Genomic DNA, 25,715 nt, shown 5'->3' with positions numbered 1-25,715 from the left:
CACGGGGACAAGGGGCCAGGGCTGTGGGACCAGGACATCAAGGACGTGGATTATCCAGGGCACTGGGGCCTGGTTTGGGTTGCCCAGGGCAGGAAAGATGTCTGGCAGCTGGAGCAGGGTGAGGGAAGGGCCTCCAAGGTGGGGCTGGAGCCCTTTGGCTGTGAGCAGAGGCTGAGGGAGCTGGGCTTGTCCAGCCCGGAGCAGGGAAGGCTGAGGGGCTCCTCATCCCAGCCTGGCAGTGCCAGCCAGGAGCTGATGGAGAACACAGAGCCAGGATCTTCACCGGGGGGCCTGGGGGGAGACAAAAGACAATGGGTGGAAGGGGGGAAAGAGGGGAGATCAGACAGGACATGTGGAAAACCTTTGTTCCCATGGGCTCAGACAGGTTCTGAAATGATGCTCTGTCACTGTCTTTTGAGATTTCCTGATTCAAACCAAATCTCGAACCACTTGACCTGACCCAATTTCTGACAGCTTGGGAGTCAGAATTACTGAGATCTCACCCAACCTCAGTTCCCTGATGCTCCCAGGACAATGCTGCTCCTGATTTTGGAATGGGCCAGAGCAGATGTTTATGGGACAGGAACCCTCTGGGGCTGTAGGGAACCTGACGCTTGTAAGGTGCACGAGCACATCTCACTAGCTGGGGCATTTGAGTACTTTAAGAAACACCCAAGATTTCCCACCAGGTGAGAAATTTTCTGGATGTGTACTGATGGCAGGAGAATAAATCCTGTTCTTCCCCTCTACCTGTGTTACCACTATGTTGTCTATTATTTCATGTCCCTCTCCATTTGGGTGTTTCCACATCTCTTGTTTAAATGGTCATGTCTAAGGACACCTCTTCACTAGACCAGATGGTTCTATGGCCTTCCCATTGCTCCCAGATTTCCTTCTCCAGTTGTTTCCTGATAATTTCAAATCAGTCTTAGTTCTGTTTCAATTGTCATGATATCACCCTCTTCTAATGGCTTTGTCTAAAACTGTTCCTCTATGGAAATCCCTTGTGCACGGTGGACACATCAGACACTGCTTTGACATTGCACAGACCAGAGGGAAGAAATTGGATTCTTATTAAACTATATCATTGTTGCATTTCTTATGTTGGCCATGAAGAGAAACTGTCTGTGCCTCTGAGTCTCAGCAGTTCCTGACCCCCAAAGGACACAAACCTGATGAGCTGTGGTGCCCACTGCACTGGGGGCTCTTGCACCTCCCTCCATAGGCACAGCAGAGCTCCCTTGTCCCACAGAGTCCCTGGCAATGCAGGCATGAAGGAAACAGGACAGGCTGTGGGGATCAGGGGCAGGGCACGGCCAGGGATTTGGGGTGGTTGTGAGCCCAGGGCAGGAGCCGGCCCTTGGCCTTGCTGAAGCTCATCCAATTGTCCTGGGCCCATGGCTCCAGCCTGGCCAGATCCCTGTGCAGAGCTTGCTGCCCTGCAGCACAGCCACACTCCCAGCCAGCTTGGGCTCCCCTGGACACTGACTCAGGGTGCCCTCCATGGCCTGGTCCACATCAGCAAGGAACACCTTGAACTGCCCTGGCCCCAGTCCTGAGCCCTGGGGACACCCCTGCATGTGGCTCCATTGCCCAGCACTCCTTGGGCTGCACTTGTGTTTGCCATGGAGCTGGGCCTGCCTTGGCTTCTGTTTGCTGACCCCAAATGAACATCCCTCTGTGTCTGGGGCAGCTCCTTCTCCAAGGAAAGCAGCTGGGACTTGGTGCCAAGGAGCTGAAAGCTGCAGGCACAGCCTGGACTGGAGGAAGCTCAGATTTGCACTGGGCTGCTCTGAGTGCCAGGGCTTGGATGAGGGAAATGGTGGGGTGGGGGCAGGGACAGAGTGTGATTGATTGTCAGCCATAAAGGGTCTTGATTTTCATATCTGATAGAGTGCATGAGGAAGTTCAATATCAATTGGACATTGCTCATATCCTTCCACATACAGGAAAAAGATAAACAGGGCCCAATACAGAAATCTTTTCACTTGTACTATTAACATAGTGTATCCAATTTGAACAGACTTCTCAAATTGATCAAATTAATGACAGAAGAGTAGAGCACATAACTTTTTCTCAGAGTCATGGCTTTTTAAGGTTTTCTGAATGCTCATGAGCTCTGGGGCACTGAATTCCTGAACTGAAGAGCTGAAGGCTGAACAAGCCTCTGGACCAGTAAAATTCAGCAGCAGCCTCCAGGTTGCTGAGGATGTCAGCAGCCCCCAACTGAGGCCATCCCTGCCCAGAGACCAAGTGGGAATGGGCAGACAAGGAGAGCATCCCCGGGTTGGGGAAGCAGAACTCAGAGGCACCAGTGGGTCCAGGTGGAAATGGAGTGTGGAATTTGGCTGTGAAAGCCCTGCCTGGTCTGTGGCAGGCAGGACAGACAAGCCCTGAGCCCATCCCCTGGGAATGGGGAGCAGTGGCCTCACAGGATGCTCGTGGCTGTCCTGAGCAGTGGGATGTGGGGTGGGAATGGTGAGGGCAGGAGAGCAGCAGGAGCCCTCCAAAGCTCTCTGGGGTTGGGGAGGAGGCCACGAGCCCTGGGGCTGGGAGGAACTGGTGTCTTCTCATGGGCCTCATTGGGAGGGACAGCAGGCACAGCCAGGGCACACAAATCTCATTGCTGCTGCCAGGGGTGGTCCCAGCCCCCCAAGGATTTGGTCACCCCCACTGCAGCTCTCCTACCCTAACACAGACCTGTGCTGGTTCCCTGGCAGACTTTTCCAACGCCCCATTTCCCCAGCTCCCTCTGACCCTGGGAGCTCCCAGAGCTTTACTGATGTCCCTCTGGCCTCCCTCTCTGTCACTTCAAACCTCCACCTCTGCTCACAAGAACTGCCCCTGCAGAGACCAAGAATGGCTCAGGAAGCATCCTGAACATACAAGTCAGGGAAATAACTTATATACATTGAAATGCCAAGGGAACAAACTTTCTGAAAGTCTTTTTATTTCAATACAAAAGGGAGATATTAATGCATTTATGGTAAGAGAAATAATACAGGATTTTACAAATGACACTGCAATAGTAGAAAAAGAATCAGAAAACAGACCAACAAAAATTTGGGAAAATGCATTTAAAAGGCTAAGCTTGTAATGCTCAGCAGTACAAGAGAGATAGTTTATTATTTCTGAATTGATCCAATCATCAGTTTCCTCAGGGCATCCTTGAGCTCCTGGTTCCTCAGGCTGTAGATGAGGGGGTTCAGGGCTGGAGGCATCACTGAGTACAGAACTGACAGGGCCAGATCCAGGGATGGGGAGGAGATGGAGGGGGGCTTCAGGTAGGCAAATGTGCCAGTGGTGATAAACAGAGACACCACAGCCAGGTGAGGGAGACAGGTGGAAATGGCTTTGTGCCTTCCATGCTCAGAGGGGATCCTCAGCACAGCCCTGAAGATCTGCACATAGGAGAAAACAATGAACACAAAACAACCAAAAGCTAAACAGCCACTGAGACCAAGAAGCCCAAGTTTCCTGAGGTAGGAGTGTGAGCAGGAGAGTTTGAGGATCTGGGGGATTTCACAGAAGAACTGGCCCAGGGCATTGCCATGGCACAGGGGCAGGGAAAATGTATTGGCTGTGTGCAGCAGGGAATAGAGAAAGGCACTGGCCCAGGCAGCTGCTGCCATGTGGGCACAAGCTCTGCTGCCCAGGAGGGTCCCGTAGTGCAGGGGTTTGCAGATGGACACGTAGCGGTCGTAGCACATGATGGTCAGGAGGGACAGCTCTGCTGAGATGAAGAACACAAAGAAAAACAGCTGAGCAGCACATGCAGAGTAGGAGATGTTGTTGGTGTGCCAGAGGGAATTGTGCATGGCTTTAGGGACAGTGGTGCAGATGGAGCCCAGGTCACTGAGGGCCAGGTTGAGCAGGAAGAAGAACATGGGGGTGTGCAGGTGGTGGCCGCAGGCTACGGCGCTGATGATGAGGCCGTTGGCCAGGAGGGCAGCCAGGGAGATGCCCAGGAAGAGGCAGAAGTGCAGGAGCTGCAGCTGCCGCGTGTCTGCCAATGCCAGCAGGAGGAAGTGCCTGATGGAGCTGCTATTGGACATTTGCTGTGTCTTGGCATGAGGATCTGTAAGAACAGTAATAATGGAATAGTTTGGTTTGGAGATGACTTGAAATATCCCAGCCCAGCTTGGTGTCACTTTCCCCCCACTGCCTGCCCAGGGCTCTGCTGCCTGGAGCTCTCCCTGCCAGCTGCTGCTTCCCTGTGCCCAGGGCTGGGCCCTGCCAGTGCTGCCAGAGCCCAGCCCAGCCCTGGGGGCTCAGCTCTGCCCTGCAGACCCCTCCCAGCACAGGGCACTGCCAGGGCCAGCTCTGCCTCTGCAGGCTCTGATGGCAAAGTCAGAGCAACCCTGAGGAGGTTGGAAAAGCAACACTGATCGTGCCTGTAAGGGACCCTGTGCTGATTTCTTTCTTTGCCTGGTTTATTCAGACCTGAGAGAAATTGTTCTTATTGTTCTCAACCTGAACACACATATGAATATCAATGTTCAATTTTCCATCTAGGCAACCCTGAGCAGTAGATTATAAAATCAGGATTTTCCCTTTTATGCAGCCCCTGACTTGCTGTGCTCCCTTTATAATCTATTTGGAAATGTTCTGTAGTTAAATGTCGTGCTGGAGTCAGTCCTGATCAATGCACCATCCTCACCACACAAGGAGAACACTTCCAAGTCTCACCAGCTGTCTCCCTCCACCCAGACCTTGTCCCCCAGTGCTGTCAGCAGCTCCCAGGGCTGGCTGAGAGCTGTCCCTGGCAGGCAGCAGAGTCCCTGCCCAGCACAGCACCCTGGGCTGCAGGACCCTGCTCTGCAGGACAGCCCTGGGCACCCCTGGCTGCTCTACAGGAGAGAGAATCAGAGAATGTACTCACAGAGTCTGCAGGCATTGGGATGTTTCAGCTTTAGGAGATCCCTGCAGGAGCTGCAGCTGCATTGTCCTGCAGCCAGAGGCTTCCTGTGTCCAGGGCTGGGAGTGATTCTGCCCCAGGCACTTGTGAGCATCTTCCCAGCCCTGACTGATTGAAGATCTCTGTGCTGTGCCTGGGATGGCTACAGGCCATGCCCTCAGCCCTGCTGGGCTGGGAGAAGAGCTGCAAATCAGCAGAAAGGTCTTTTTGAAGCTTTTCATGGTTGCCAGGAGCTGCCTCTGTGTTAGGAGCCCAGCCCAGCTCACTAGCAGAGACACAGCACAAGGACTTTAATGACCCTCTTGAGGCTTTGATGCTGTTTACATCAGACACAGTCCCCCATACTGTGCTTAAAATCTTCACAAAAACCCAAAGTGATATTCAAACTGCAAAGTTTCTTGAAGTTTTAACAGACTCCAGTAAGGAACACAACTGAGAAAATGTCCCCATGTTCCAGTTAGAGCAGAACAATGGAGGCAGTGATGACAGGTGGGGACAAACAAGGGAAAGGTGTCTGTGATGCTGAGCAAACCTGGATGTGTCTCAGCAATGCCAAGGGCCAAGGGCTGAGCCCCAGCCCCTGGCAAGGCAGATCCTGTCCCTCCCTCCTTGCTCAGGGCTCTTCCCGGGGCACTGGGCTCTGGGGATGTGCAATGCCAAGGGCAGCACCATGGGGCGGCCCCTGCCAGGCTGCTGAGCAGGGACAAGGAGGCAATGAGGCCCCAGCACGGCAAGGCTCACTTGTCCCCTGCTGGCCAAGGGCCCAGGGCCAGCAGCCATGGCCAAAGTGCTGCAGCACTTGGCTCTGGCAGGGCCTTTCAGCTGCTGCCCATCCCTGTGCCCTCTGCAGCCCAGGCTGTCCTACGGTGTCCATGCCCTGCCCCTCTGTCCCTGCAGGCTGTCCTCATCCCCCGGCTGCCCCACCTGGCTGGCCCCTTCCTTTGCTGACAGCTCTGCGTCCTGCCTGCCTCTGCCTGCACACACAAAGCCTTGGGCTGCTCCAGACTCCTTCTGGATGCCAGGTTTCACTACAGCCCTGCCCTGCGAGTGAAATTTCTTTAACCTTGGGTCCAGTCTGAACCATCCCAGCTGCTCTTGGCATCAATTCTTTCTTTTTTTCTCAGGCTGTTTTCAACTATGTCCGAAGGATCCCCTATCTATGAAACCTCCCTTCAATCCCTCCCTGGGCTCTCTTCTGTCCTCATTCTCCCCTCCACTGAACACAGAGCTCCTTTGTCCTTATACATTGGTCATGTTCTTGCAGCCTCCAAACCCAAACTTGGGAGATTCACAGAATTCTTAGAATTCACAAAACTCACAGAATGAGTGGGTTGGAAGAGACCTTCAAGAACATCAAATCCAACCCATGCCCTAACACCTCAACTTGACCATAGTCACAAGTTCCATATTCAGACTTTTTTCTTAACACATCCATGGATGGTGACTCCACCACCTCTCCAGGCAGACCATTCCAGTACTTTTATCGCTCTTTCCGTGAAAATCTCTTTTCCTAGTATCCAGCCAATTGTTCCCTTTAAACAATTTGAGACTGTGTCCTCTCATTCTGTCAGTTGCTGCCTGGTGATCTCTGGGCCCTCTCCACGTTGTTGGCAAATGAAAAGATTCTGCTCATAGTCTAAGGAAATCACCAGAGAACAAGGAATCCAGACCTGTCTGTCCCAGCTACTTTTGTTTGGGCCCAGTTCTTGGACAGATGCAATTGTGGCCGTAGAATCCCAGATTTGGCATTGGCAGCTTGGTAAGGAGGGCAGTTCTTTTCCACTGGAAGGAAAGCACTGAGTCCCAGTGTGTGGTGGTAGATGGGAGACAGCCCTCAGGAGGCCTGGGCTAGCCTGGGCTGTCTGTCCTGGCAGATTTTGGCTGGGAACAACCCTTGTATATGAAGAACTTTTCATGGGGATTGCCAATTCCAGCCCCGGGCACCTGGAAAAAGGGATGGTTCTGTTCCACAGGAAGGAAAGCCCAGAGCCCCAGTGTTCCAGGGGCTGATGAGAGGCAGCCCATGACATGCCAGGATCAGCTGGACTGTGCAGGTGGCCCCCAGGAGGCCAAACCATCCCCACCCATTCCATATCCATTCCTTTACAAATCCATTTCTCACAAATATCAATCACACAGTGCTGCAATGACGTCTGCTCTAGAGAGAACAGTAATAAAATACACACTTTTAAATAGGAATGGAGATTTCTAAGAAGCTCTTTGACACATTTCTCCATAACTGGAGTTGAAAACCTTCCTAATCAATTGCACTAGACCAGAGGGAATTCAAGGCAGAACCGTGCTTTGATAGGAAACCTCTCAAGAATTCAGTCATAATCAAACTCCAAAGTCTCTGATACTGTTCATGGGTCCCACTGAGGGACACAACTGAGAAAGTGTCTTCAGGTTCCAGCTAGAGGTGGAAATTGGATGCAGAGATGTCAAGTTGTGTGGGAAATGCAGGCATGGAGAGCTCTCAGGGCCTTGTTCATACAGGCTGAGAGATAGAGATGGATCCAAGGTTTGACCTAAGACCTTGGAGTAAGCTTGAAGTACTAGAGTGCTGAAAGTAAAATAGACATGAATCAAGAATATAAGTTTGCAATTTAAGCAGAAATATGTTTTAAGCAAACAGATATGTATTATGTAAGCAAAGCACTATGTTAAGTGAGATCTTAAAAGATTTTCAAGTTTAGCAGTAGAAGCTGTAATAAAGGTAGCTAGAAGTTTAAGGTGTATCAGTATAAGTGTGTGAAGTGTTATATGATTGGTTGAAAAATGATGCGTTGCAGCAGAGCCATGGGAAGCAAAGCAAATAATGACTGGTGTAAAAAGACAGTAGCAAAGTTCCTAGAAGTATTGGATTGGCTAAAAGCTTACATAAGTCATTATAACTAAGAATGAAGCAGCTCCTGATATTATGGCATTGGAGCTAAGACTTTTTATGTCTCAGCCTTCTTTGAGACTGCTGCCACGAGGCAATAAACCATGTTTTGCAATGTCTCTCTCTTGCCCCATCATTTACAGTAATCATCTCCTGGTGGGGATTATTTGTCCATCAGATGTGCCGATTGAAATCAATAAGGATTTCAAGACACCAAATCTACCCCATTAAAATCAATAGGGATTTAGGGACACCAAATGTACCCAATTCAAGTCAATGGGATTTAGGGACACCAGGTCTATCCATTAAAGTCAATGGGGATTTTGCCAAAACCTGGTGCTAAAATGGGTAAATTTGAGTAAATCTGGGAGACATCTTGGGCTGAATTCTGGGAATTTCTGCTCCAGGTTGACAGTGCTGACGCTTTGGAAGTTGTGGATGAATTCCTGGAAGCCAATCCCAAATGCCTGATGCCCCACCTGTGGCCTATGCTGGAGCTGTGCCTCCATGTAAGCAGAAAAATTTCTGTTTTCAGCCTAAAGTGTGGGAATTGCTATCAGAAAATAGGTGGTTTTAGCAGCAAACATTTTGGGACATCAAATATATCCTTTGAGGTAGTTGGGGATCGAACGACATCAGGTCTACCCCACTGAAATAAAAGACTGTCAGGACACCAGGTCTACCACGTTGAACGCAATAGGAATGTAGAGAGACCAGGTCTACCTATTAAAGTCAATAGGGATTTAGGGAAACCAGGTCTACCCAGAAAAAGCAATGAGGATTTGGGGATAGCAGTTTTAGGAGGCCCCAGGGTTTTTCTGTGATCCAGGTGTCCAAGGGGTACCCAGATGTATCCAGGTGATTTCTGGGGGGATCCAGGAGATTTTTGATGCCACCAGGTGTCCTGACTCACCTTGATGGGCTGGGAAAAGATCACAGCCACCACTGCATTGTGGCAGTTGATGTGGACACAGATGACCCTTGGTGTTGGGGGCCTGTCAGAGGGCACCCCAACATTCAGGGGGTTGCTCAAGGTGAGGGCCACAGCAGTGGGAGGGAGCCCCGAGTTACCTCGGGAGAGGATGCAGTGCAGGTACACTCAGGTGCTTTGTTCTGTGGGGTCAGTGAAGACGGCATTCTGCACCAGCTCCAGCTCTTGCAGGGGCAAAGGGGGCACCCCAAAATCTCAGGGGGGAAGCGAGGTCAGCCAAATTCATGTGCGTAAAAACTCTATAACTCACAAAGGAAGTTCTGGGTATGTATTTTATATAGTGCTGAGGTGCATGTGGGATAGCTGCTCCAAAAATGTGCACACCTTCAGTGACCTGTGCCTCTCTTTTTATTCTCTACACATTAGGATTGCACAGTGCACCTAATACACATTCAATTCATAACTCCACCTGTCCCTGCTTTGTATTAATATTAGCCCTACACTTCTTTGCGACTGGGCACTGCTCCTTGTTGGTCGCTCTGGTGGTCGTCTGGGGGTCCTTAGGATGAAGTAAACCCTTCTTTGTGTGTGTGTGTGTCTGTGTGTGTGTGTGTGTATTAGTCTTTGGTCTCTTTCCAGACCTTGAGACCAGTTTTTGCTGGCTCAGGGGTCGAAGGACTCCCACTTATCTGGAAGGGGACTCATTCTTCCACCCTGTTTAAACATTCTTGCTCCTCTGTCTTAATTTGTAGCATTGCTCTGTTCTCCCATTCCTGTCAAGACAGAGAATGTTAAGCATTCCTAGAATCTTGTTAGCCTCCTTCTAGTCAAAGCATCCTCCTGTATTTTTACCCTGAAATCTTAATTTTAATTCCTCTTGTTTCAATGTCACAATGACTCCTTGGTTCTATGGGGCCCCACAGCTTCATCCTTGACCCCTGGTTCCATAGGGGTCAAGAGTTTCACAAGGGTCCCCTTGATTCCATGAGGCACAAGAGTGTCACAGTGGTCTCTTTGGTTCCATGGGGATCCATAGTGTCTCCATGGTGTTCTTGGATCTGCTGCTGTCCTTGTCACAACTGACCCATGGTTCCATGAGGTTCTGCAGTGTCACCATGGTCGCTGTCAGAGGCTGGATGAGATCCATGTCCCCAGACACCTCGGGATGAGCTGTCAGTCAGTCCCACAGTGGGCTGGTGCTGACCCAGGCTCTCATTGCCCGAGCCATCCCAAGTCCCACCTGGGGGGAGGCCCACGAAGGGCCAGGGGCTGAGAACACAGAGCAGGAGCTCAGCCCATGGTGCGTACCCTGCCTTCTCCTGGGGTCTGTGTCTCACCCACACTGGAACCCTAGGAGTTGGTAGCCATGTGTGTGTGTCTTTGTAGAGAGCTTCTGTCCTTCGGTCTCTCTCTCTTTCTTCTCCTTCTAATGTCCTTTATATAGAACAGTTTTGGCTACCTCAACAATTTAAATGTTTAAAGGTTTCTAAGTTTAAATGGCCAAAGTTAAAGAAGTTCCTGCCATGATAAGAGTTTTATGTTGAATTGGATTCTATATTAAATCATTTTCCAGAATTCCTTGATTTTCTATACTTTGCCACTAAAAGTTTTGTGCCACTTTGACCTCTTGAGAATATCTGGCTGGGGTTTCTCCTGTGCACCAAACTCAAGTAAAGGAACCTTTGGTTACCCCCAGCATTTCATTGCTCTGGGGTGTTACAGCCCTGCAGGCTCACCATGGCCTCTTGTTTCCATGAGGCCCCACAGTGTCACCCTGTGCCTTGGTCCCATGAGCATGTGGAGTGTCCCACAGGCTGATGCCATTTGTCCTTGCTGCCCCTGCCATCCCACTGCCCCAGCAACAGCCCCGAGCCACCCGTGAGGGACAGGCCCTGCTGTCCCAGGCCTGGGCTCAGCCTTGGCCTTTCTGCTTCCTCCAGCCAGCCCAGGCCTTGCTCAGCATTGCAGTTCCCTGCTCACAGCCTTTGGCTCCTGCAATCCTGCCCTCAAGGATCTGCTCTCCCCAGGCCCTGGGGAGCCTTGGGCACTCCCTGCCCTCACTCATGGCGGCCACTGATGCTCCAAGGCACTTGCAGTTTTGCTGCTGACTCCTGCAGCAGCTTCTTCAACCTTCTCTCAGTGCCTCAGGCTCCTGCCATCAGCCCCAAATCCCCAAATCTGGGCATCATCAAAATACACAAAGGCCTTGGGAGCTCTTTGTCTTCCTTCCATTGTCTTCAAGTCTCCAGGGCTTGTGCAGCTGCTTGCAGTCACTTTGGAGTTCTGTTAAGGAGGGAGATTTCAAAGTGCACCTCATGATTTTTGGTTTTAATCAAGGGCATATTATTTTTATTTTTCAGCTCATTGCAGAGGAGATAGAAAAATGATAGATCATTCCCCAGGTGATGTTGATGCTGAATGTCTCCTTAGGAGATCTGGGCACAGAGAAGAATGATCCCTTTCAGGGCTGACCCTGTTTAGACAACCTGCTCCTCACCCTCACCCTCAATGTGTCTGACATTGCTCATCTGGGACTGATATCCAGAAACATAAAAATTCCCTATAAATTTATTATACTTAATAAGGTAAATAATTAAATTATAAATATTTTCCTCTATAAAAGGAAATTTTATTAATTTTATAAAATTAAAAATAATTAAATCTAATAAAAATAATTTTTCTATTTATAAGAAGTCACAATATTTTTATCACCTAGGTTTTTTTGTATTTATATTAAAATATATCCATTTTCAGCAACCAGAGATATTACCAGTCACAGTTTGTAAGTAACACAATTCCCTTAATTATTGGCTCTCGAGTTCTCCCTCCTTATGCTAATTAGTCTTTTTATCAGTCTTTTTGTAATCCTTTTTATAATTTTGTCATTCAAGGCAAATTGAGCCACTCTGGGGTCCATGGAGACATTTCTGGGATACATTTTGGATGATTTGCGTCTATGGAAGCAATTCAGAGATAACTTGAGGGTCTGGAGGACACTTGAGGGAGCCGGGTGGGCACTGGGCAGGGCACTGAGGGATTCTGACGGACACCTCGGCGTCCGGGGGAGCTCTTGGGGGTGCAGGGGGAAAACCTGGAGGTCAGGGAGGGGAATGTGGAGCCCTTCGGGGTCCGGGCGGGCACTTGGGGGGCTCGAACGGGGCTCTCTGGGGCGCGGGGCATGATGGGAGTTGTAGGCGCGGGTAGAATACTGTTCAATGGAGCCGCGGAGCATCACGGGAGTTGAAGGCGCAGCTGCGATGTCTCTCTGCGGGGCGCGGTGCATGATGGGAGATGAAGTCACGGCTGCAATAGCACTCTACGAGAACCGCGGAGCATGATGTGAGCTGTAGTCCCGGAAGTGTCTCAGACGGGGCATTTGGGGTCCGGGAAGGCACCTAGGGGACACTTTTGAGAGCGAGCCGTGACTGGAGGTGATCACGGCGGAACGTGTACGGTTCGGGAGCATTTGGGGGGGAGCTTGGGGAGTTCTAACGGGGCCCTTTAGGGCGCGGGGCATGGCAGGAATTTTAAGCGGGAACCTGTGTTATGAGGTGCTGTGGGGCCGCGGGAGATGACAGGAGATGAATTCCCAGAAGTGATTGTAACGGGAATCTGTGGGGCTGGGAGCATCCAGGGAATCCGGAGCGGCTTTTGGGGGCTTCTGAGAGGATGGAGAGGGGGCACTTCGGGATCCTGGAGAGTGTGGGGGACGTTTATGGGACATGGGGGGTGCGGGAGGGGCAGATAGCGGAGTTCTGTGGAGCGCGGGGCATGATGGACGTTGTAGTCCCAGCTCCAATGGAGTTCTATCGGGCCGCGGTGCATGATGGGAGTTAGAGGCAAAAAGGAAAGATGGCGCCGTCACCAGGCACCGCCCCCAGTCCCCGATCCCCGGCGCTGATTGGCTGCGGGCAGTGATGGGCGGGGGCGGGAGCAGCACATTGAACCCCTCCAGTCCCTCCCAGTACAGCCCAGTTCATCCCCAGCACAGTTCAATACAGCCCCAGCGCCCCTCCAGGCCCTCCCAGTACACCTGAGTTCATTTGCATTCTCTTCCAGTTCTCCCCAGTGTCATCCATAGTACGCCCCAGTGTCCCCCGTCATCCCCACACTGTTCAGAGTGTCCCCAGTTTGTCTCAGTATAACCCAGTATCACTCAAAGTATTCAAACTTTGCTCCAGTATTGCCCTGTATTAGTCCCAGTATGTCCCAGTGTGTCTCTGTGAACCCCCACAGTCCATCCCAGTACACCCAGATTCCCCCTCAGCATTCCCAGTGTTCCCCAGTATGTCCCAGTCCTCCCCACTGCTTCCAAGGTAAATTGAACTTCTCATGGTTGCCGTGGCACCCAAACCCAGCAGTGGGGTCAGTGCAGTGTCCATGGCCACAGCCCCTGGCAGTGCCCAGTGCAGGTTGGGATGATGATCCACCCTCACAGCTGGCCCAGGGCAGCTCTGCAGTGGTTTTGGTGGCACCTTGGGCTGGCACACACCTGAAGAGTGTGTCTGTTTGCTGTGGGGGAAATAAGGAGTTTCATAAGTAGAATTGAAACTTTCCTCATGAAATGCAGCAGACCAGAGGGAAATCAAGGCAGAGCTGTGGTTTGTTAGGAAACCTCTCAAGAACTCCAAGCCAGAATCGAAGTCCAAAGTTTCTTTCACTTTTAATGGGTCCCACTGAGGGACACAACTGAGAAAGTGTGCCCAGGTTGCAGTCAAAACAGGAAATTGGAGGCAGTGATGACAGGAGGGGACAAAGAGAGGCCAAGTCTTGGTGCCCTGGGGCACAGCAGGGACTGTGCCACCAAGGGCTGTGAGCAGACACCTTGTCCTGAGCCACTGGGGCCTCCTGGCACAGCCCCAGCAAGGCTGGGCACTGTCAGCCCTTGTCCTGCCCTCAGCATCCCCCCACATGCCAGTGGCCTCAGGGATCTGCTGGGACCAGTCCCTGGGGAGCCTTGGTCAGGAATGGCCCTGGGGGCTCCTTCATGCTCCCAGGGACTGCAGGTTTTTCAGAGGACTTTGGGTTTTGCTTTTACCTTGGAGTCTCTGAGAGCTTTGTGTAATCATGGCCTCCAATTATCTGCTTTAATTAGTCTCTTGAGAGGGCTCCTCAGTAACAACACTCAGTTGTGCTCATTAATGCTTCAAGGTACTTCAGTTTTTTTAAGGAACTTTCCTTTGTCTTTTCCTCTCTCATTGTATGAGAGCTTTTTGGGCAATTCTGGCCTCCAGTTCTCTCTTCCAAGGAGTCCAAGAGGATCCTGTGTTGGGGATGGACCTCAGTGGATCCCATTAATGCTTTGAGACACTTTGGGTTTTTCTTCTGAGTTGGACTCCTGGAAAACTTTGTGCAATCTCCTCTCAGGCCCTGAGGTTCAAGGGCTCAGCACCAAATGCACCACGGGGCTCATTGAGATCAAGCAAGTCCTGACAAACCATTGGTGTCACAACGCTTTTTTGCTTCCATGAGGCCTTGGTCTGTCACAATGTACTCTTGGTTCCAGGAGGTTCATTGGTGTCACCATGGTCTCTCTCTTTGGTTCCAGGAGGTTCATTGGTGTCACCATGGTCTCTCTCCTTGGTTCCAGGAGGTTCATTGGTGTCACCATGGTCTCTCTCCTTGGTTCCAGGAGCCATCACAATGTCACAACACCCCCCTGGTTCCAGGAGGTTCCTGCAGCAGGACTTCCCCTGTGGCACAGCACAGCTCATCTGTTCTGTCCATCAGCTGGGCCATCACTCAGGGCATCTTCCCCCTCTCAGCAATTGCTGACATAACCCAGGCTGGACATCTGTCCTGTGCTGAGTTATCTCTGGTGCCAGGGAGGTGGAATTCCCAGCTGCCCATGAACATCCTGCCTTGAGAGCAGAATGAAGGGAGGGAGATAAGCCTTGAATTTCTGAGTGACACACACTTCACTGTAGAAACTGTCAAATATACACAAAATTTTCACCATACAAAACTCTTCTGCATAGTCCCTGGAAACAGGTAGGGCTTCACTCCCAAATCTGAATGTTGAATCTTTGTGGTTCCTTTTCTGGAAGCTGAGTGAAAGGGCTCCATGTGCACTCCCTCATCAGTTCAGTGGTAAGTTCCATTGACTCCTGATCTCTGCTATTTCTTCACTGGCTGTAATATAGGTAACTTTATTGTGCACTGGGTTTCTATCTACCTGTACTTGTTCTGTTTATGCTGAGCAGTAAGTAGTCCTTTTCAAGTCTCTTATCTGTTAATCTTGAGTACATTCAGTAAATAATTCATTTTATAATACACTTAAATTTCCATTCTCTAGAACTTGTAGGCAAGAACAATTTGGGGTTCAGGTATTCTGAAAGAGAGCTACTGCCACAAACCTGACCAAAAGGCAGGCCTTGTCTAAGCTTTCACTCAATTTGTAACATATTTCATTTAAAAACAATGAGCAAGAATATATGGTTTTCCCATTTATTTTTTTTCCAGTTTATAGATTGATCTCAGCAATTTCCAGTTGATATTGACCCCAGCACCTCCTCATGCACTCTGAACAGATATGAACATCCAGACCCTTTATGGCTGACAATCAGTCACACTCTGTCCCTGCCCCCACCCCACCATTTCCCTCATCCAAGCCCTGGCACTCAGAGCAGCCCAGTGCAAATCTGAGCTTCCTCCAGTCCAGGCTGTGCCTGCAGCTTTCAGCTCCTTGGCACCAAGTCCCAGCTGCTTTCCTTGGAGAAGGAGCTGCCCCAGACACAGAGGGATGTTCATTTGGGGTCAGCAAACAGAAGCCAAGGCAGGCCCAGCTCCATGGCAAACACAAGTGCAGCCCAAGGAGTGCTGGGCAATGGAGCCACATGCAGGGGTGTCCCCAGGGCTCAGGACTGGGGCCAGGGCAGTTCAATGTGTTCCTTGCTGATGTGGACCAGGCCATGGAGGGCACCCTGAGTCAGTGTCCAGGGGAGCCCAAGCTGGCTGGGAGTGTGGCTGTGCTGCAGGGCAGCAAGCTCTGCACAGGGATCTGGCCAGGCTGGAGCCATGGGCCCAGGACAATTGGATGAGCTTCAGCAAGGCCAAGGGCCGGCTCCTGCCCTGGGCTCACAACCACCCCAAATCCCTGGCCGTGCCCTGCCCCTGATCCCCACAGCCTGTCCTGTTTGCTTCATCCCTGCATTGCCAGGGACTTTGTGGGACAAGGGAGCTCTGCTGTGCCTATGGAGGGAGGTGCAAGAGCCACCAGTGCAGTGGGCACCACAACTCATCAGGTTTGTGTCCTTTGGGGGTCAGGAACTGCTGAGACTCAGAGGCACAGAAAGGTTTCTCTTCATGGCCAACGTAAAATAATGTACCAACTATAAAATTTAATAAAGATCAAAATTCTTCCCTCATCTCTGCAATATCAAAGCCGTGCCTAATATTTCTTCCATGCACAAGGGATTTCCATGCAGGAACAATTTTAGACAAAGACATTAGAAAAAGCTGATTCTGTGACAGATGTAAACACAATTAAGATGTTGACTGATGTGGAATGACCAGAGAACAACTGGAGAAGGAAATCTGGGAGCAATGGGAAGGCCACAGAACCAGCTGGTCTAGTGAAGAGTCATCCTTAGACACGGCCATTTAAACAGGAGTGGTGGAAACATCCAAATGAAGAGGGATATGAAATAATAGACAGTACAGTGGTAACACAGGTAGAGGGAAAGAGCAGGATTTCTGTTCTTGCCATCAGTACACATCCAGGAAATTCCTGTTTTCTCCTGGTGGGAAAACTTGGACGTTTCTTCAAGTACTTAAATGCCCCAACTTATGACATGTGGTCATGAACCTCGCAAGCTGCAGGTCCCCAACATCACCAGGACTGCTCCTGTCCCATAAAAATCTGCTCTGGCCCATTCCAAAATTGGGATTAACATGGAAAATATTTTATCAAGTCTGCAGAAACTGGGTCAGACCAAGTGGTTCAAGGCTGGATTTGGTCTGAATCTGGAAATCCCAAAAGACAGAGACAGAGCATCATTTCAGAACCTGTCTGAGCCCATGGGAACAAAGGTTTTCCACATGTCCTGTCTGATCTCCCCTCTTTCCCCCTTTCCACCCACTGTCTTTTGTCTCCACCCAGGGCCCCCCGGTGAAGATCCTGGCTCTGTGTTCTCCATCAGCTCCTGGCTGGCACTGCCAGGCTGGGATGAGGAGCCCCTCAGCCTTCCCTGCTCCGGGCTGGACAAGCCCAGCTCCCTCAGCCTCTGCTCACAGCCAAAGGGCTCCAGCCCCACCTTGGAGGCCCTTCCCTCACCCTGCTCCAGCTGCCAGACATCTTTCCTGCCCTGGGCAACCCAAACCAGGCCCCAGTGCCCTGGATAATCCACGTCCTTGATGTCCTGGTCCCACAGCCCTGGGTGCTCCTGCCCTGCCTCGCTGCCAGGGCACACGGCTGCCTCCTGCCCAGCTCCTGCCCACCAGGAGTTTTCTGACAGGGCCTGGTGGATACAGGGAGGGCTGTGGATGTTGTCTACTTGAACTTTAGCCTTTGACACCCTATCCCACAGCATTCCCTGGAAAAGCTGAAGCCTGTGGCTTGGAGCGGTTCACCCCTCCCTGGGCTAAGAACTGGATGGACATCGGGGCCCAGAGAGTGGTGGGGAATGGTGCCACATGCAGCGTGTGTGCAGTGGTGTCCTGCAGGGATCAGTGTGGGCCCAGTCCTGTTTAACATCTTTATTGATGATGTGGAGAAGGGAGCACAGTGCACCATCAGCAAATGTGCAGATGGCACCAAGCTGGGTGTGAGTGTGGATGTGCTGGAGGGTAGGAGAGCTCTGCAGAGGGACCTGGACAGGCTGGATCCAGGGCCCAAATCCAACAGGGTGAGGTTTAACAAGACCAAGAGCTGGGTCCTGCACCTTGACCACAACAACCCCTGCAGTGCTCCAGGCTGGGGACAGAGTGGCTGGAGAGGGGCCAGGCAGAAAGGGACCTGGGGCAGTGATGGACAGCAGGGTGGACATGAGCCAGCAGTGTGCCCAGGTGGGCAATGGCACATGCCCTGGATCAGGAATGGTGTGGCCAGCTGTGCCATCACTGATCTGTCCCCAGCTCTGCACACAGACATTGCTGCTGCAGCTCCAGGGAAGGGAACACAAGGAGCATCTGTCATGAGAAGGCTTTTGGGATATCCTTTATTTCATGTCACACCACCAAGAGCAGAGCTCAGCATTGACACAGTGTGTGGGTCACAGTAAAGGTGGATAGGAAAGAAAATAGGAGAGATGGCAGAAACAAGGTGCCTAGTTTATGGACAATATTAAAAACTGAAAACAGAGGAAAAAAACAGTGAAGGAAATAAAAAAAAACAGTAACAAAACCAAGAGAACTATCAAAGATTAGTTATTACAAGAGCTATGCAGAAATTTTCTACAACTGAAATGCTTCCTAAATTGTCCATTCATCAGTCTCCACAGTGCAGCCTTGAGCTCCTGTTCAGAGCTGGAGGCACCACTGAGTACAGAACTGACAGGGACAGATCCAGGGATAGGGAGGAGATGGAGGGGAGATTCAGGTAGGTAAATGTGGCAGTGCTGAGGAACAGGGAGAGCACAGCCAGGGGAGCGAGGCAGGTGGAAAAGGCTTTGTGCTGTCCCTGCTCAGAGGGGATCCTCAGCACAGCCCTGAAGATCTGCACATAGGAGAAAACAATGAACACAAAACATCCAGAAGTTAAACAGGCACTATCAGCAATGACCCCGAGTTCCCTGAGATAGGATTTGGAGCAGGAGAGCTTGAGGATATGAGGGATTTCACAGAAGAACTGGCCCAGGGCATTGCCCTTGCACAGGGGCAGGGAAAATGTATTGGCTGTGTGCAGCAGAGCATTGAGAAAGGCACTGGCCCAGTACTGGCAGGTACCAAGGAGACCACTGAGATACTGCAGATCCAAGGACACCATGGTGACACTGTGGAACCTGATGGAACCGTGGACATTGTGACACAGCAGGGCCTCATGGAACCAAGGAGTGAATTGTGACTCTTCCAAACCTCATCGAACCAAGGGGCCTTTGTGACACTGCAGGGCAGTATGGAATCATGGAGACCCTTGTGACACTACACGGTGCCATGGAAGCAAGGGGCCATTGGGGCACTCTGGGGCCTCCTGGGACCAAGGGGCAGTTTTGGTACCATGGAAATCGTGGCAATTGTGGCACCATGGAGCCAAGGAGATCATTGTGACACTACAGGACCCCATGGAACTAAGGATTCATGGAACAGTGTGGGGCACATGGAACCTAGGGGCCACTGTGACATTGTGGGGTCTCATGGAATTAAAGAGAACTTTGTGACACTGCAGGGCTTTGTGGAACCAAGGGGAAGCTGTGACACTGTGGGGCTTCATGGAGCCAAGGAGAGCATTGTTAGCTGGAACCTAATGGAATTGTTGGACATGATACAAATTTTAACTTTTTTTAATGTAACTTCAGTCAGGGGTTGGTTTGCCTTTGCCCAGGGGAAGGGGAATTGAAATTTCTCTTCAAAAGACTCTGTTCACTGAGGTTGACCTGATGAGTTTAACATCTACAGATTGGGAATAGACAGGAGATACACAGGAGGTAAACAAACATTAATGAACATCACCCCCAGTGTGGGTGGAGACACCTGGTCTGGGAAAAGATTGGAAGACAGTGAAAGAATGAGGGGTTAATTCACATCAAAGGCAAAGGAATCAATAATCAATAGGAGGTCCAATCTTAAGAGCTGTGCAATTTAAGGTCAGTATTTTTTTTTTCAGAAACAGGCATTTCTTAGGGTTTTGTCTGTATAAATAAATATGTGAAAAGCCTATTAAAGAACCATGTGTGATGGAATGATTTTCACGGTGAAACGCCGGCAAGTGTGATTGGAATGATTTCTGTTGCACATGCTGGCCACAAAAACACCCTGGCCGGAATAAAGAAATGCCTAAATTCTCTAACACTGAGATGTTGTTGGGGAGTTTCTGTTTTTCATGCAGTTTCAATGTCAGTCCCTCTGAGCTTCCATCACCAACACAGGCTCATCATGGGCTCCTTAGAGGACATAATTGGAGAAGTTTTCCTGTTTGTGAGGAAAGAATGGAAAAGCCTGAGCAGGTTTCCTAAACAACAAAGCCCCACTCAGGAACCACATGCTCAGTACAGGCTGCCTGGAATGATGTCACCTTTCTACAAGGGACAGTGTGACCAGAAATGATCTCTGTTATCAGAATTCTCTGACTCTTTCAGCTGAATTCTCTGTCCCTGTCATTTCCCTGTGTCTCTGTTGCAGATGGAAGCTGCTGGTGCCATTCTCACCTTTAACCCCTCTTTGGAATGCAGACAGATGTTCCCAGCTGTGTTAAGCAGGTGTTGCTCAATGTTTATGCAAAGCTTTTGTATCCTCGTGGAACCAAGGAGACCCTTGTGACACAGCAGGGGCTCATGGAACCAAGGAGACAATGGTGACAGCTCGGAGCCTCCCAGAAACAAGGCTCCATTGTGACACTGAGGGGAATTAGGGGATCAAGGAGACCCTTGTGACACAGCGAGGCCACATGGAACCAATGGTCCATGGTGACAATGCAGATCCAAGGAGACCATGGTGACACTGTGGGACCTCATGGATCCAAGGGGCGCTTGTGACACTGAAGAACTTCATGGAACCCAGGGTCCAGTGTGACACAGCAGCACCTCATTGGAACAAAGGAACCATTGTTGGCAGCACAGAAACTCATGGAGCCAAGGGGTCGTGGTGACACAGCAGGGCCACATGGAACCATGGAGACCTGTGACATTTGGGAACCTTATGGAACCGAGGGTCCACTGTGACACTGCAGAAACAAGGAGACCATTGTTGACACTATGGAAGCAATGGAACCAAGCAGCCATTGTGACACTCCATGGCCTCGTTGAACCAGGGAGATCATTGAGACACTCCAGAACCTCATGGCACTGAGGGTTTATTGTGACACAGCAGGGTCCCATGGAGCCAATTGTTCATTGTGACAATGCAGATCCCAGGAGACCATGGCAATACCACGGAACCTCATGGAACCAAGGGGCCATTGTGACACTGCAGGGTCTCACTGGAACAAAGGACGCGGTTGATAGGACAGAAGCTCATGGAAACCATGGGACATTGTGACACTGCAGAGCCTGATGGAACCAAATAGACCTCTGTGACACTGAGGAACCTCATGGAACCAAGGAGACCACTGTGGCACTGAGGAACCTCATGGAACCAAGGAGACCACTGTGACACTGAGGAACTTCATGGAACCAAGGAGAACACTGTGACACTGAGGAGCCTCATGGAACCAAGCAGCCATTTTCACACTGCAGAACCAAGTAGACCATTTTTGACAGCACAAAACCTCGTGGAACTGAGGGGCCATTGTTATGCAGTGAGGCTTTGGGGAACCAAGGGGCCATTGTGACACTGTGGGGACCCATGGAACCAAATATTCATTGTGACACTGTGGGGCTGCTTGTAACCAACTGTCCTTTGTGATACTGCAGATCCAAGAGACCGTGGAGACACCATGGCAGTTCATGGAACCAAGGGGATGTTGTGACACACCAAGGCCTCGTGGAACCAAGGAGAGCATTGTGGCAGTGCAGAACCAAGGAGGCCATTTTGACAATAAGGACCCTAATGGAACCAAGGGTCCATGGTCATACAGCAGGACCTCATGGAACCAAGGGGCCATTGTGAAAACGTGCAAGGGCCATAATGGAGTCAAGGAAATCACTTATAGTGAAACCCACGGGATAGAAACTCCTGAACACAGTTTTGAGTATTTGGAAACAGATATTCTTTATTATACCATGGTGGTCACTCAGGGGCAATTATTCATCCATTCAAGTGCACTGAGCATCAAATGAAGAGAGATTATATCAGACACACTGATAATGTATTCATGAGCTATCCCCAACTCCTCTGACTTTAGCTGACATATTTATACCCCTTATCACAAGTCCTTATATGTTTCTGTGAGGTCTGTATTCAACATCTGGTGTCCTTGTGAGGGGGCTGTTCCTCAATCCCTGCTTTTGAAAAATGGCAATTTCCTTGTTTTGCATAATTTCTGCTTTATCAGCCTTGTAGAGATAAGCTGGCATCCTGCTTGCAATTTTGTGTGGCTTCTGTTTGCCTCAGCTACATCCTTTATCCATTTCTCCAAGGCTGTGCTGTTCTGTTCTACTGTCCTTGATAAGAGTAAATGTTGTTCTGTTCTCCTGTCCTTGTCACAGTGCTCACCCTGCATGAGGGGTGTCTGCAACCCCCTCCAACCTCTGGGCTTGGGGTGGGTAAGTGTTCCTGAGGGAACAGGGATGGGACAGCTGGGCTGGACTGACCCAAGGGATGTTCCATTCCATGTCACACCATGATCAGAAATAAACTGAGAGAAATGGGGGGCAAGGGCTGTAGGGGATTGATTTCTATTTAGAGACATTTTTCTTTCCAAACAGCACTGATATAGACAAAATCCTCTCCTGTCACAAGGTGTTTAAACATTTTCCACTGATAGGAGATTTCCCCTGGATTTGCTTACCTTCTGTTTGGCCTTTGCTTTATGTGGTTGGTTTGTTTGTGGGATTTTTGTCTTGCTGTGCGTACATTTGGACAGCATTTTTTGGTAGGGTTTTTTTGTTGGATTTGGGTTTTTCCACTTCAAACTGCCTTTCTTTAGATGCATAAGTTTTTTTCTGCCTTTTCTACTGGATTGGTTGATACCTGACATCAAGACAAATTTACCCAACTCAATCATCTTGCCCAATTATGTTCCGCTGTCACCATTAACTGGATGAGTTTGGTCACAGGCTCCCTGTAGCATGGGAATATCCACAAACAAAGGAATTGAAAGTGCATTTCATGCCATTGTAGCGATAAAAGAAATGTTCCACGGTGGTGGTCAAGGGCTGGTCACTGAGGGATGTCACCAGGGAGTGGCTCCAAGAGGACTCTGTCCCATGGGTGACATTTGACCCTGACTGTTCAGCCAAATTCCCAGACACCCCATGTCCCACTCCTGCAGCCCAGCTCTCTCCAGTCTGGCTCTGAGGAGAGCACAGCAGACCATGTCACAGGCCTGGCTGAAGTCTGGGCACACAACATCCCCTTCTTTTCCCTCCCACGGGGGCTCTGCAATCCCTGCCTTGTGCTGCCAGTGCCTGCAATGGCTGCAGGAGGATTTGCCACATGCCCTTCCCTGCTGAGCCTGACCAGTCTGTGACTGTCCCAGTGTCCCTCCCTGCCCTGTTTGCAGACTGGTTCCATGTCTGCCCTTCCCAAGTGCCCAGGACCCTCTGGGATGGCTCTGCCCTTTCCAAGGGGTTTGAGAGAGGTCTCACAGTGACACTGCCCAGCCTTGTCAACATCCCTGACACCAGAGGCCTTTTCCACATCCCTCAGTTCCAGGTCAGTGCCCAGAACACAGCACAGCTCTGTCCAGGTCCTTGGGGTGGTTCAGAAGGGAGGCAGCTCTGATTTCTCCCCACCCCAATGGTCTCTCTGTGCAGTCCTTGGCTGTTCTGGGCATTCTTTCCTGGAGCTTCCCTGCCCTGGATGTTTCTCTGTCTTTATACAGTCCTAACCATGGCCCAATACTGAGTTCAGGTGTTTTTCTAGAGTGAAGTGGCGTCAAGGCACTGTTTGTGTCCCCAGAACTGTGCCACCCCCGAGTGCTGATGATGGTGTTTGTGCTCACTCAGGTTCATCTCCCCACACAAACACAGCACTCTGCTGAAATCTCCTCAGTACAGAGCAAACATGGCCTGCTGGCCTGCTCACTTGGTGTCCCTCCATGCAGGGACAAACAGCCTCCTGCAGGTGGGGCAGAGTCCAGTGCTGGGTTTGGTGGTGGCAGGGGCTGGTGTGGGACAATTGCCCTGGGGCACCTTCCCAGGCTGTGCCCAGAAGAAAGACACAGCCCAGGCCCTGCTCTGCTGCTCCCTCAGGTCCATCCCAGGAGCTCTGGCTGTGCCAGGACACTGCTGTGTGCCCCCTGCACACTGCCCCTCTGGCCCAGGCACTGGGCTCTGCTTTGCCAGGGCATTCCTGGAGCACATTGCTGACAGCAGCTCTGGAGGAGGGCAAAGCCTTCCTGGCCTGCCCTCAGGAGATGCCCTTTGCTGATGGAGCTGCTGTGCTGCAGCCCAGCTGTGTCCCAGCTGTGCCCATGGGCTGTCCCTGCCTGCGGTCACAGCACGGACACACAGCAGGACAGTGCCCAAGCTGCCGGAGCACTGCGGCCTTACAGCCACAGAAGGGCTGGGAAGGAGAGGGTGGAGTTGGGGAGAGCAGGTGTGGGAAGAGCCAGGGCCATTGTCCCTGGCTGTGCTGCTGTGCTGGGAGTCTGATCCCTCCACCTCTGCTCACAGGCACTGCCCCTGTGCAGACAGAGAAAGGCTGGGGAAGCATCTTGGACTCAGAGGACAGGGCCAGTTTTTATTTAAAGGCAAAGGGAACAGACCTCCTGCAAGATTTGTGTTTCCAAAGAAGGGTAGATAGTAATGTACAAATGCAAAGATTAATAATATAGTATTTTGTAAGAAACATTACAATAGAAAAAAAATATCATAGAAAAAATGGACAAATACAGGGAAAAAAAAGGCTGAGATTTTAGAGAGTTAAATTCTGAAAGTTCTGCAGCAGAAGAGAGTTTAATGCTTCTGAAAATACCGACTCATCAATTTTCTCAATGCAGCCTTTAGCTCCTGGTTCCTCAGGCTGTAGATGAGGGGGTTCAGGGCTGGAGGCACCACCGAGTACAGAACTGACAGGGCCAGATCCAGGGATGGGGAGGAGATGGAGGGGGGCTTCAGGTAGGCAAAAACCCCAGTGCTGAGGAACAGAGAGACCACGGCCAGGTGAGGGAGGCAGGTGGAAAAGGCTTTGTGCCTTCCCTGCTCAGAGGGGATCCTCAGCACAGCCCTGAAGATCTGCACATAGGAGAAAACAATGAACACAAAACAGCCAAGTCCTAAACAGACACTAAGAGCAATGAGCCCAAGTTCCCTGAGGTAGGAGTGTGAGCAGGAGAGTTTGAGGATCTGGGGGATTTCACAGAAGAACTGGCCCAGGGCATTGCCCTGGCACAGGGGCAGGGAAAATGTATTGGCTGTGTGCAGCAGAGCATTGAGAAAGGCACTGGCCCAGGCAGCTGCTGCCATGTGGGCACAAGCTCTGCTGCCCAGGAGGGTCCCGTAGTGCAGGGGTTTGCAGATGGACACGTAGCGGTCGTAGCACATGATGGTCAGGAGGAAATACTCCGCTGCAAGAAATAGCATAAGAAAAAACACCTGAGCAGCACATGCAGAGTAGGAGATGTTGTTGGTGTGCCAGAGGGAATTGTGCATGGCTTTGGGGACAGTGGTGCAGATGGAGCCCAGGTCAGTGAGGGCCAGGTTGAGCAGGAAGAAGAACATGGGGGTGTGCAGGTGGTGGCCGCAGGCTACGGCGCTGATGATGAGGCCGTTGGCCAGGAGGGTAGCCAGGGAGATGCCCAGGAAGAGGCAGAAGTGCAGGAGCTGCAGCTGCCGCGTGTCTGCCAATGCCAGCAGGAGGAAGTGCCTGATGGAGCTGCTGTTGGACATTTCTGCACTCTGGGCATCAGGGACTGTTGAAAGAAGACATTGACAGCCTGGGACCCACCACTTTGGGTCAGTCCTATGGCATTTTATTTGGAATCCCCTTTTAACTACTTCATTTCCTCTGGGGAAATTTCACTAAACAATTATTTATTTTTATTTACTGCTGGATTGTGCTGCTGAGTTACTGCATCATCTTCAGCATCACTTTCAGCCAGAACACTGCAGAGCGCAAAGACAAAACAGGGCTCCCTGTGCCCCCGTGCACTCAGAACTGCTGGTCCCCCACAGCTGACCTTTGTTCTTTTCACCTTGCTCTAATTCAGGGCAATCACACTAAAAGTGTGCAGGACAAAAAAAGTGGATTTCGAAAGCCTCCACTTTAGAAGTCAGTCTATTTAA

At 50.8% G+C, this 25,715-nt stretch overlaps 2 protein-coding genes across 2 annotated transcripts; both read right to left on the bottom strand.

The window, feature by feature from the left end:
* Positions 1–3,125: 3,125 nt before the first annotated feature.
* On the bottom strand, positions 3,126–4,070 carry LOC134057363 (olfactory receptor 14J1-like). The gene has a single exon (XM_062514352.1). The coding sequence runs from the start codon at positions 4,053–4,055 to the stop codon at positions 3,126–3,128; it is 930 nt and encodes a 309-aa protein (XP_062370336.1). The 5' UTR covers positions 4,056–4,070.
* A 20,316-nt stretch (positions 4,071–24,386) lies between these two features.
* Positions 24,387–25,319, bottom strand: LOC134057242 (olfactory receptor 14J1-like). The gene has a single exon (XM_062514239.1). The coding sequence runs from the start codon at positions 25,317–25,319 to the stop codon at positions 24,387–24,389; it is 933 nt and encodes a 310-aa protein (XP_062370223.1).
* Between the last annotated feature and the right edge of the window lie 396 nt (positions 25,320–25,715).

Source organism: Cinclus cinclus, unplaced genomic scaffold (assembly GCF_963662255.1).
Source record: "Cinclus cinclus unplaced genomic scaffold, bCinCin1.1 SCAFFOLD_32, whole genome shotgun sequence".
Taxonomy (NCBI): domain Eukaryota; kingdom Metazoa; phylum Chordata; class Aves; order Passeriformes; family Cinclidae; genus Cinclus; species Cinclus cinclus.
Note: the sequence above shows the minus strand (reverse complement) of the source record. Positions and strands in the feature narration are given on the sequence as shown.